The following is a 13,079-nucleotide window of genomic DNA, read 5'->3' as shown; positions in this document are numbered from 1 at the left end:
ATGACCCGGAAGCTGTCTGCGGACAAACGCCAGCTCCCTTGGCCTATAGAGCGAGATGAGCGCCGCAACCCCAGAGTCGGACACGACTGGACCTGATGGTCAGGGGTCCCTTTACCTTTATACAGTAGTACCTCTGGTTAAGAACTTAATTCATTCCGGAGGTCTGTTCTTAACCTGAAGCTGTTCTTAACCTGAGGTACCACTTTAGCTAATGGGGCCTCCCCTCATCGCCACACAATTTCTGTTCTCATCTTGAAGTAAAGTTATTCTGGGTTAGCGGAGTCTGTAACCTGAAGCGTTTGTAACCCGAGGTACCACTGTACATTGCTAAATGGCTTGTGACCCAACTATCCGATGGAGTGCTTGTCCCTGTACCAGCTAACCCAGACTTAGTAGTCAGCGGAGTGGGCCCTAGTCAGTGATCTATCAACAGGGATGGGTTTCTGTAGTGGTGCCTAATTGTGGTATTCTCTTCCCCTGTTGGAGTGGTTGGTTTCTTATTTTGTTGGGCTTCTGGCACCAGATAAAAACACATCTGTCATCAAGACCTTTGGAGGAGCTGATTAGACTACTTAGTGCCTGGAGTACAGGGATTATTGTGTCTGCTGATGTGCTTCTGTTTGTTTCCCTTCTTTTCACATTTTGGTTATACTGTTTGAAATTGTCTTAATTTATTTGTATTTTATAATTGTAAACTGGGACACACCTAGATGAAGAGTGGTTTAGAAGTTCAATGAATAATAATAAAAATTACTTTGGTTATGCTGTCTAGTGAATAAAGCATGCTCAATTGGACATCTTGGTACAGCTGTTCGTTAATCGCATCTTTACAGAAATTCTGCAACAAATCCAAATTTCATTCTTCTGTACGGGCTAAGTCTTTCTGACAATTCCACTGATATAGGAATACTGTTGAAATAGGCAGTGACCATCTGGAGTGCTGAGTGAAATTTAAATGGATATCGTTAGACGTTGTCCTTGGTACCTGACAATGTCAGGCATTAAATAACCAAAGTATAATCTCATTAGTTTTGGTAATAACAGTTGTTCTTCATAGGGTTGGCTCAACACAGCTAATGGTAGTGTATGCGTGCTGAAAATTTTATCTCTCTGTTTCTTTTCTTACTTAGCCAACAAGTCCCAAGTTTGGAAAAGCAGACTCTTATGAAAAACTGGAGAAACTGGGAGAAGGCTCATATGCCACAGTATATAAAGGGAAAAGCAAGTAAGTACATTTGTATCATGCACATATACGTACTTGTGATGCAGACCAGCTGTTTCACAAACAATTCCACTATTTTTAAATAAAATATATTGTGAGGTAGGAGTAGTAGGTAACCATTTTGAATTGTTTTTTAGATTGAACTTTAAATCTAGCGTTTTTAGTATGTAGAGAGAATGAAGAGGAGTATTGGATACAAGCCTCTTCCCATTTCCCATTATTGTTATGCTAAGGGTAGGATATTACTAAGTGTAGTAATTCCAAAAGAGCAATATTGGCAGGCCTGTGGCCTACAGTTATGTTTTGGAAGAAAATGCTTTTAGTTTGTTGAACCATTTATATAACACTTTCAGTTCCAGTTGTGTTGTAGTCATGGTTTCTGGATGCAGTCCATTACTTTTAAGAACTAAGAGTAACGCAAAGTAAATTTTCAAGAGAAAAGCCAATTATTGGAAACGTTTTATGTTAACGTTATTTTATCATAGTGAGGTGGTAGGTTTGCATCTGCCCATGTATGTCATGTATATACATATGTGGGCCCATTTCATGCAGCTGTTTGCCCACCAAAAAAGAGGGTAAACTTTGTAAAAAAAATGTGTCTGCACATGTCCAACTATCAGCACGTAGGACATGCCTCAGCCTTACTTGGTGTGTGTTCTCATCTGCTTGCTTGAAATCAGACCATATGCTAAATTGCAACATGCCTTTCCAAAGCCTTTCAGACCCATAAAACATAAAGGGACGAAGCACAGCTTCAGCATGTTTTTTACATATGGCTTCTCTTGTCACCCTGAAGTCAATAAAGAAACAGCATGGTTCTTTCCTTTTTAAACAAAAGGTTGCAAGTCAGTGTAAGCCTTTCCTCAGCTGAAGCTGGTGGAGCTGGAGAAGTGAAGGTCCTAGACAAGAATATATGGGGACAGAGACTGGTTGTGGGGGAACAGAGGAGGAACGCCATGGAAGTTAAGGATGAAGAATATGTGTTTCATTTGACAGGAAGCCAGCATTGAGGCCTTTGGGGAAAGCATTATGTGGTCTGAATTAATAGGGTGATGAAAGCTTTTTGTAGCAGAGTTCTGGATAGAAGTAAGAAGACAAGAGCAGACTTAAGAGGAAAATATTGTAGTAATCAGGGTGGGTGATGTAACATTTCAACTATACACATCTTTTTTCTTGATTATATTAATTGGTCCAAAAGATTATAAGAACTGCTATTCTTCTCAGGTTCTTTCCATTATAGTGGCCCTAGATTTAAACAATGGCTATTTCATAATCAAATGCTCAAGAGGTACACATCAAGTAAACTAGTCTGGAAGGTGTCTGCTTATTAAACTTCTGTCCCACCCTCCTAAAGGAGCCCAGGGTGGCAATCAAGGCAACAAACAAAGCAGTTGAAAATAAAGGAATCTAAAACATTGTTTTAAAATTAAGAACATCCATGGGGGAAAAAACTATTGGGAAATACTGATCAGATTACATTCCAAATAAATGTACAAACAGATTTTAATAGACTGTGTAGTTCATTTTCAGCATCTCAGATTATTCTTTATTGGCTGTAAGGAAATACTGTGATAGCCACATCTGCACGTTTCACAAGGCATGAGGGGATTTAGAATTGCATCAGTAGAAACAGCTGGAAAAGCAAAATCATACCAATATTGCTTTTAACTGAATCAATTTGTTTTCAACTGCTGTAAAACCTGATTGAATAACTATTCACCCCACACACCCCAAAGGTATTTTAAAAATCTTAACAGATTTACTAGGTCAGCTCTTAATGCATAATGATAGGTCATATAAATAATAACAAAGGTCAGTCCTCAAGTTTTCCATGATCAGTTGAATCTTGAAGCCTCTCCCAAATTACAGCAAAATTGTTCTATCCAAAAAACTATGGGGAGGTGAATCATACTGCAGAGATACTCAGTGTTGTGAAGTAACCCAAAACTATTTAGAACTTACCAATCACAACTCACAGAAACATTGACAGCTGGGAGCAACCATGTCAGCACATTTCACACACACACAAAAAAACCCTCTCATAAGGGCACCTGCAAATTTTGCTTCATAACTTTCTTATGAGGACTAGAGAGACATACTTTTTAAAATGAAAGCTCAGAATGTGGGGCGAATGAAGGCCATCAGTTCATTACTCTGTTTAAAGCATTTTATTTTAATGCTATAATTTTGGATAAATACCTGAGATAAAGATTTGATAAGTTGAATGTTTCAAAGCTGCTAGTATCTTGCTTTTATGGGTGGCAGAAGTTGGACCAGGAAAATAGGATGTGATGTACATAGGAAAACCTATTATTGAAATGTGCTAAACCTAATTTTGTTTGTGTAATGTTTTGTTTGCATTACTCCAGGGTAAATGGAAAGTTGGTGGCGCTAAAGGTGATTAGACTTCAAGAGGAGGAAGGCACTCCATTTACAGCCATCAGGGAAGGTACACTTGTTTCTTTATTTACTGCTCTTGGTTTTCTCTTCTTCCTTTGTAATTGCAACATACATCTTTTCAGCTTCTTGTTGCTGGAGAACCTTGGGTTTCTCAAATTATATGGTTATGTTTCCTGTAGGAGGAGGATTGCTACTTAAAAACCAAAAGCACCCTGTTGTGTGGGAGTTGACATGAAATAAAACAAATCTGTGCTGTTTTATTGCTAGCTTATATAAGAACTGGTATCAGGTGTACATGACAGTATGTATGCATTTGCGGAGGTGCAGAAATGCCAGTGGGAGTTCACATTGTTGGTTAAGAGAACTGCTTGCTGTGAAGTAGCACCCTGAGAATAAATTTAACTTGGCTGCAGTCCATTAATAATAGCTCATATGTTAAGCTAAGTCACACAAAAGTATTGGAAAATATATAGAAGTGCAAGTTTCAAGAAGCAACCTCTGATTTAATGTGTACTGCTAGTTAGAAGCTTAAAATGTGTGTTTAGAGGGTTTTACCATAACCATGTCTATAAAATACATCTCGGTGCTTGGGAAGTAAGTCCTTCTAGAACAGGAATGCTTGAGGGAATTCAGCTTAAATGTTGCTTTAGGGTAGGGGTGGGGAATCTTTTTGGTGCCTTTTTGGAGCACTTTGAAGTCCTGACTTTGAGACTGAAAGTACCATGTGTGCCTGAATCAGCAGGTTTGAAGTTCAACCGTCTATCAGCTGTGTAGAGCTGAAGCCTACTTTCTACATGCATTGGATGTATGAGAGTTGTGCACCCAATCCAGCAGGCTCTGGTTCTGTTGCTGAACATTTTGGCACAATAAGCAAATATTGTACCTTAAAAATAGATTTATGTGTTGTGTTGTGAATCAGCAACATTCCTTCTAGGGCTCAATTTTCAGTCTGATTTGCATAGTCAGTTTGATAGCTTAATAGAAGTAGTAGTAGTAGTAGTAGTTTTTTTGAATAGTAGGGTGCTCCACTAGTAAGCATATGTCAATCTGTAAATTAAGATACATTAGAAAGGACTTACTGCTTGGTGGCTTCCAGGACAGACATATTGTTGAGGATGTCAACATTCTTTTTTGGTTAGAACAGCAGGATGAAATACTCAAAAGAACAGTGACGTGGTATCACAGTGCACATTGTTCAACTTGACTAAGCTACTAATTTCAGTTGAACGCTATCTTGATTCTGACCAGCATTTTTTTCTGGTGGAATTCTAATTTGCACCCCCCCCCTTTTAAAAATATACATACTTGTGAATAGTCTTGTATAGGATACACTGTAAATTGCTTTGAGTTCATGTGGACATACTCCCAAGTAAGTGGATATAAAAATGTAGCCTTAAATGGCTTCAGTAGATATATTTTGTTTTACAGCCCTAGAAGTTCAGCCTCTTTGGGCTTTTGTATACTAAAAGCTAAGTATCAGTATTCATTTCCCACACTTGTTTTACAAGCTTTCTGACTCTTTCTCGCCAAAGTTCAGACAGCAAAGAGTTGCTGCAGGCTAAATAGCTATAGTTCAAGAAACTTTTCATGTTGTCTGACAAAAAAAAAACAAACCCATCAGCACTTGTAAGCTGAAGCTTTGGGTGGAGAATAAGAAAAACCTAATGAAAAATTGCCCACTCAGAATTTTTTTATATATAATATTTTTTATGCTATAACTACTACAAAAAAATAAAATATACATTCACATTCATTTATCAACTTTGGCTATCGTAGCCATGACTTCCCTCAGACCTTCCACATGGCATTCAGATTGATATCTTAATAATATACTTCTTTAGTGTACCATTGCTTATAATATCATATATCTCTTAGTCACTTTAACTACCATAATTACAATAATATTTCTACACATTAACTACAAAGCTTCTTGAAGTCCTATTAACGTATTCAATTGCAAATTATTAGTCAAATAGTTCGTAAACTTTAACCAGTCTTTGATGAATTTCTGGTCCCGCTGTTCCCGGATTCTTCCCGTCATTTTGTCCAGTTCTGCATATTCCATTAATTTCACTGTCCAATCTTCTTTTGTCGGTATTTCTTCTTGTTTCCACCTTTGTGCTAGCAAAATCCTAGCCGCAGTCACTGCATATTGAAAAAGTTTAACATCCTGCTTTTTAATGTCTGTACCTATAATACCTAGTAAAAAGGCTTCCGGTTTTTTAACAAAAGTATATTTCAACATTTTTCTCAGTTCGTGATATATCATATCCCAATTAGCCCTTACCTTCTTACACTCCGCCCACTCAGAATTTCAGTGCCATCATTAGCATGATGATGCAAATCTCATGGAAGAGTGGGGACACTAAAATTATATTTTTTATTTTTCATCAAAATTTTAATCAGCTTCCTTATACTTTCAGGATTCCTTTCCCAACCCATTTGCCACAACCTCTTCGGAGAGAAAACGCAGAATGAAAAAATGCAGTACATGACAGTTATCTATGTTCTTGTAAAAATGCTTGTTTCTCAGCCTTAGATAATTCAAAACTGAATTCCACATTGTATAAACTCTGGGTAGAAAACACACCAAGCATAACCTGCAAAGTTTCAAAATATTCCTTATAAGAACATAAATAGTTCATCACCAGTCAAAGAGGTTCATACATATTAACATGCTAAAAACCTAAACACATTTCCTGGGATACTGTAACAGTGTTCAATAGATATATTCTGTCACCAATGCGACACAAATGTCAGTCACAATGAGGATAAATGATGGGGATGCAGATGGAAATAGTTTGTTGAAATTGTATCTGTTGCTAAATAGCAATTATTTGTTTCAAAAAGCATTCATGGCTTAAAATAAGATGGAGTTGCATAAAATTAAATATATTTTAGCTATTTTCAGTCTCCCCTTGCTCAAACATAAAACTGATGGGTGTTGCTTTTGCATGGCTTCATAGTTAGGCTTGGAATTACTACTTTTTTGCTTTTTCCATTAAAATATTTTGCACCACTGTATAACTAGATCCAAACATCTATAGTTTAAACCTTTTTATTCAGATGTATTGTTCAACCCCATGATCGGTGCAATTTATTCTAGATGAACACATTATTATTATTATTATTATTATTAAAAACACATTAAAATGTAGCCACCTTGAGGTGGGCAGTGGTTAAGAAAGTTCAAACAGTGATCTGGATGAGGGCTCTACCTCAGTAAGGCAGTTAGAACCAGTTGAGCCAGTTGCCACCTCACTAAGTGTCCAGGGAGTGAGGTTCCTTTGGTAGCCAAGGAGCTGGCCAGCCAATCCATGTAGGTCACCAGATCAGAGGTGGAGGGTGTCAGAGGATTGGACTCGGCTCCCATCTCCAAGGACTTGTCAGTGCAAGTGTGAACAGACCCAGCCCCTGCTGTAGGAGCACTTGCTTGCAAGCTCAATCAGAAGGGGCACATCACATGTTCGGACAATGTCTTTGCTTACGCCAATCCATGTATCCTAGATTCTGCCTTTTGAATGTGTCACATGTATTTTGAGCTGATGCAGAGATTGCATGGTGAATTAGTAAAAAAAAAACTTCCAGGATTTCTTGAAAGGAGATTCTGAGTCTTTTGTCCAAGGATGTGAGCCAGGACATCTGCTAAGAGTCTTACCCATAGTGTGAGATCGTTGTTGTTTAGTATTTTTAAAAAAATCACAAACATTGCCTAGAAAAAAATAGTTGCTTTCTGGTTTATTTTTCAAACTTCAGTGTCCTCTTTACTTAGGCTCGTATTTTATTTATCAAAGCCTTTGGCAGAACTTAAAATTAATTATCTTTTTCTTCATAGATTTTGAGTTGTGTAGTTGCTTTATTCTGTTGAACTCTTGCATTAAAGATTTTTGTGAGCTGCCTTAGAGGCCTTGGTTAAACAGAAAGGCAGGACAGAGTTTTTAATGTCTCAGCTAGCCTCATTTCTGATCTTGGAGTCTAGGTGGGAAGAAATGGGAATTGGTCATAGCACTGTGGGAAATTGAACAGTCTAGTCTCCCTCACCCAGAACCACTGTTGCTGGGTCGTGCCAGGTGCTGGCACAATCCAGCAACATCCCCTTCGCTTCCCGCTGCCTCCTCCCATCCCCCACCATGTTCGGCGGGAGGTGGGGGGAGGTAGCTGCGGTGCCTGCTTTTGGGATCGGTGGGCGGGAGGGAGGTTGGTGGAGGATTTCCTCCACCACCCCACGCGCTGCCCGCCGATCCCCAAAGCAGGCTTTTGGGATCGGTGCAAGGCACGGGGTGGTGGAGAAAACAGCGGGGATGCTGCTGCTTTCTCCACCACCCTGCGCCCCGCGCGCCGATGCCAAAGCAGGCTCATCCCCTCTTGCTTTAAAGGGACATGGGGACGAGGGGAGAAATGGAGTGTTAAGCAAGCGGGGATGAGAGAAGGGGCTCCCCCTCCAGCACCCCCTCCCTGCCTTTTAGAGGAGGAAAACCAGGAAAATATTTTTCCTGGTTTTCCCCCTTTAAAAAACAGGTGCGTCTTGTGGTCCGGAGCGCCTTATGGACCTAAAAATACGGTATATTATTTTTTATTGATAATTAAAAATAATTCTTGAGCAGAATTAAGTATTACTGTACACAGAGCCTGATTCTTAAAGGGGGCAACACATTAATAGTGTTTATTATTCGCTTATATAGAGCATTTTTATCCCACTCTTCAACAAAAGGGCTCTCAGAGTGATGTATATATAATCATTTACAACAAGACAGCCCCTTTCCACAGACTCACAATCTAAGTCATGACACAAAAGGGAAAATAGATTGGGAAGGAAGAGGGAAATAGAAAACTTAGTTGCCAGTTTTTGAAGTAAAATACTGTACTCTTATAATAACCACCTGGAATGGAGCTCTAAGGAGTTGGTCTTTCAGTAGAACTGATGGAATGGTTTTGTTACCATATCTCCCATAGCTGCAGCCATATTGAATGGCAGCCCCCCTCAATTAATAATATGGTTAATGATCATAATGTTGTAGTACCGGAAGGGTTGCAAAACAAACATTGCTCAGGAATTGCCTTTGCTTTGCTTTTGGCATATTCAGCCCCTTTGCCTTCTACACTTCACATGTTATTTGGCATTCAATGTTGCTAAAGTATAGGTAACCTCCAGAATATAGACTTAGCTATAATAGCCTAATCCTTATTGAGTGATAACATTTCCTTCAGAAGCACAGAGAAAATTGGTATTCAACTACGTTTAACTCAGAATAGTTTTACTCAATTGAAATTAAGAATAATAAATTAGTTCCATTAATTTTAGTGGGTCTGCTTGGTTGAATACCACCCAATATGTTAGTGTAGTACTGTCTTTGGAATGATTGCATGAACCTGGGTAATCCAAACTTGATGCAAGACTAATTTTTTTCCTCTAACCAAGCTCCTAATTCTTGTTACATTTCTATGTGTAATGTGCTGTGACCTTACTGTCAAATTGCATTCATTAAGATGAAGATAAGCTTTTGAAGTTGTTTGAGCTTTGATTTGATGATAAGATGTGCACATTGTGCAGTGCAAAAGTGGGAAATGCTTTTTGAGAACAACTTTTAGGTGGCACTGTGGTTTAAACCACAGAGCCTAGGGCAGTGGTGGCGAACCTTTTAGAGACCGAGTGCCCAAACTGTAAACCAAAACCCACTTATTTATCACAAAGTGCCCAAACTTGTTGAGTTTTTTGGGGGGGATCGCACAAATGTTGCTTTGCTTTTGGGGGGCACCCCAAAGCTGCTGAAGTTTTTTTTGGGGGGGGGGAGAGAACAGAAATAAATGACAAATAATACCTTCGCTGGAATTAACATGCAGCGCCGACATCATCGTCTGCCAAAGCGCCAAAAAACCACACACACAGCACAATAAGGGTTAAAAAAACGAACGCTGTTATGCCCAATCAGAAACAACTACTGACGCAGCAAATTGAAAAACAGATCAATCGCTGAACACAATCTCCAGCGACTAGCAAAAAAACCAAAAGTTCAAGGTTTCAACAGCGGACGCAAGCCTGGGGGAAAAACAACAACAACAGCACGGATGGGCCGATGGTGCGCGTGCCAGCAGTGAGGGCTCTGTGTGCCAAATCTGGCACGCGTGCCATAGGTTCGCCACCACTGGCCTAGGGCTTGCCGATCAGAAGGTCGGTGGTTCGAATTCCTGCGATGGGGTGAGCTCCTGTTACTCGGTCCCTGCTCCTGCCAACCTAGCAGTTCGAAAGCACGTCAAAGTGCAAGTAGATAAATAGGTACCGCTCTGGCGGGAAGGTAAATGGCATTTCCGTGCGCTGCTCTGGTTCTCCAGAAGCGGCTTAGTCATGCTGGTCACATGATTCGGAAGCTATACGCCGGCTCCCTCGGCCAATAAAGCGAGATGAGCGCCGCAACCCCAGAGTCGTCCGTGACTGGACCTAATGGTCAGGGGTCCCTTTACCTTTACCTAAAAGGACGGCTGGGGTAGAGGGGAAAAATTGGATTTTTGCCAGACTATCTTTCCATAGTTTCATTACTTTTGCAAGTGAATATTGACTTGCCTATTATTGACAATTGTAACTGCAACATGTGTTTGTGGTGGGGGGGAGGAGAAAGGGAGAAAATGTGAACCTTCCACTTAGAGTGATGTTTAGTATGGAGAAATTAACTTCTTACCTTTTGCTGTAACTTCTTTATTCCTCCGTTTCCTCTAGCTATCCTAACATCTAATAGCTGAAATTGTACGATATTGGAATAAACAATGACTTATCGTCCTATAGAAACATGCATCTAGATTCTAGACAAACAATAAGAGCATTTATCCCAATGTTAGATTCTTGCATCATATGCTAGAATGCTTGCTCAAAACTCTTTGGGAATTGAATTAAAATGAAGCCATCTGTTTATCTTTACATTTGCTGCAAGAACAAAAACGCCATGTCAGATTAGCATTACATAACAAGTTTGCTAATGGGGTGTATGTGTGTGTGCTGTTTTTAAACTTTGTTAAAAATAATATATCCAGTAATATTGTATTTTACATAGCATAGCTGTGCCTATTAAATTGGTTTCTGTACTGCTTGTGCTTTCCAGTTTATTTCACTCTTGTTTTTTATGTGATGGAAAATATCTACTTCTTCTACCTGTCAGCTGCGGCAGCTACCTCTGACAGAAAACTTTTGCTAAATCAGCTCATTGATAGCTTCAAAACCTAATGGGTTTGTCTCTTGCATGATTTGAGTTGAAGTTTTTCACTTGGTTTCTGAACCAGAATACCATTGGCTTGTTGTTGTTTTTGATGTAGTGAGGTTAAGAAGTAGAGCTGTGGGTCATTAGCATATTCCTGACAACATACTCCAAAACTCTGACCCCATTCAGGAGCCTCATGTAGATATTAAACAGCATAGAGGATAAAATTGAACCCTGAGGAACGCAGCATTGAAGTCTCCATGGGGCCAAAGTGCACACCCCAAGCATCACCCTCTGGAAACGATAATCCAAGTAGAACCAGAATCACTGCAAAACAGTTCAAGCCACCCCCAACTCCGACAGTCACTCCAGAAGGGTGAAGTGGAAATACTGGTAGCCATAGGAGAAAGTGGTCCTGTTCTCTTGGGGTTCGCTATGCAAGAGGTAAGGGGAAGCTGAGTGTAGTCAGACATTAAGAAGGTTGATTTCAAAAAGCTTAAGGAGCTACTGGGTGAGAGTCCATGGTCAGAAATACTCAAAGAAAAAGGAGTCCAAGTTGGATGGGAATTTCTTAAAGGTGACATATTGAAGGCACAAATGCAGACAATTCCAACAAGAAAGACCTCTAGTATGAGAGTTCCCTTAGCCTAAGAATTGATAAGTCCCCGATTGAAATGTCCTGTCTATGATGGACTCACTAGGTAGCCCTCGGCAAGCCTCTGTCTCATAGGTTCACCCCATCCCCAACTGCAATGTGGATATAATAATACTGACTTGCTTGACTATATGGAATACAGATTACACAATAATATACTTGGAATAACTTGAAGCACTATATAAATGCTTCATTTGCATTTTTATTGATGTTGGGTTCCTTTTATAGTTGTAATCTTTTGTGTGTGGCTAGCACTGAGTTTATATGGTGGAGGGCTTCCAGTAACTAATATGGATACCTAAAGTGATGAGGACAGATAATAAAGATCAGGGGAAAGAAAGCCAGTAGACAGGCATCAGAGTGTGGTGTGCTCAGTGAGTTTAAGTTTTAATGACCTGTTTGAGGTTTTAGAGAGAAAATAACGATCACCAAGAAGAGGTAAGGGCCTGAGGTGATACTTTAACAATGAAGATAAGAAAACTCATAAATAGGAAAGCATGCAGTTATGTTAAGCCTGTTGCCTGCTTTCTATTGAACATTTACTGGATTGATTTTATTGTACATCATTAGACATACAATTTGATGTGGTGTGCGCACGTGTATGCATGTGTGTGTGTGTGTGTGTGTGTGTGTATGTATGGTTGACATCCATCTGTCTCAGGAGACAATGGAAGAGTGTGCCTTCGAGGGTGAAGTCAAACCGCTGGAGAGTTACAGCTCCTGCTGTGGCTGTAGAGAATGATAAGGGAAAGGACATGTTTTGTTGTATCAGAGGCAGAGGAAGACGTCTGGTTGTGCTGATGTAGTTGTACCATACCGTTTAATAAACACGCACACCCCTCTCACTTCAAACTATATTATTAATCCATCCCTCAATGTGAGACCTCCTGGAAATAATATATTATATAGGAACATAGGAAGCTGCCTTAGATCATTGGCCCAGCTAGCTCAGTATCTGCTGCACTGACTGGCATATGAAAGCAGAAAAAGCATTTTCTCCCTTCCCCTTCCCCTTTATATAGCTATTGTTTATATCTTGTAATATAACCATTGCTCTAGAAATTTTGAATTAAAGAATGGCCATATCTTGAGCTAGGAGACAAAGTATATAAAAGAACAAAAATCAGGAAAGTATTACTTGGATATTACTGTACAGTTGCACATTATTGTATTTGGATATATATTTATATTATGAGGGATGTTGTTCATTTTCTTGATGTATGTGTAAGTTGACAAGTTACCACTGGCATTTTGGCTTCTGTAGCGACACATGACTTGTCATGTCACATTGGTTAAATATACCATATCTTAGGAATATTAAATATGCACATTAAATATGCATTACAGTGTGAGCATTAAATATAGATTACAGAGAAAAATAAAATATGTGCAAAACCTTTTACAGGTTTAATAGGAAAAGGTTTTTCTGTTACTATTCCACAGACTTAATACAATTTTTATGTGAAGTGACTGATTTGGATAATCCAGTGTTAAAACACTGAATAAAGTACTTGCATTCTTAAGGGTTAACATAGCAAACTGAATCAACTGATGGAATGCAGGGCATATAATATTAAATTAACATGTTAAACTTGTTCTAATAATACACACTAAT

General features: G+C 39.3%; 1 protein-coding gene across 1 annotated transcript in view; it reads left to right on the top strand.

Annotated features, from left to right (window-relative positions):
• CDK14 (cyclin dependent kinase 14) overlaps window positions 1-13,079 on the top strand; it is a 224,419-nt gene that overhangs the window by 79,536 nt on the left and 131,804 nt on the right. The window contains 2 exon segments of the mRNA XM_033165618.1: window positions 1,131-1,225; window positions 3,592-3,671. Coding sequence (XP_033021509.1) covers window positions 1,131-1,225; window positions 3,592-3,671 — 175 coding nt within the window.

Source organism: Lacerta agilis, chromosome 12 (assembly GCF_009819535.1).
Source record: "Lacerta agilis isolate rLacAgi1 chromosome 12, rLacAgi1.pri, whole genome shotgun sequence".
Lineage (NCBI taxonomy): Eukaryota > Metazoa > Chordata > Lepidosauria > Squamata > Lacertidae > Lacerta > Lacerta agilis.
Note: the sequence above shows the minus strand (reverse complement) of the source record. Positions and strands in the feature narration are given on the sequence as shown.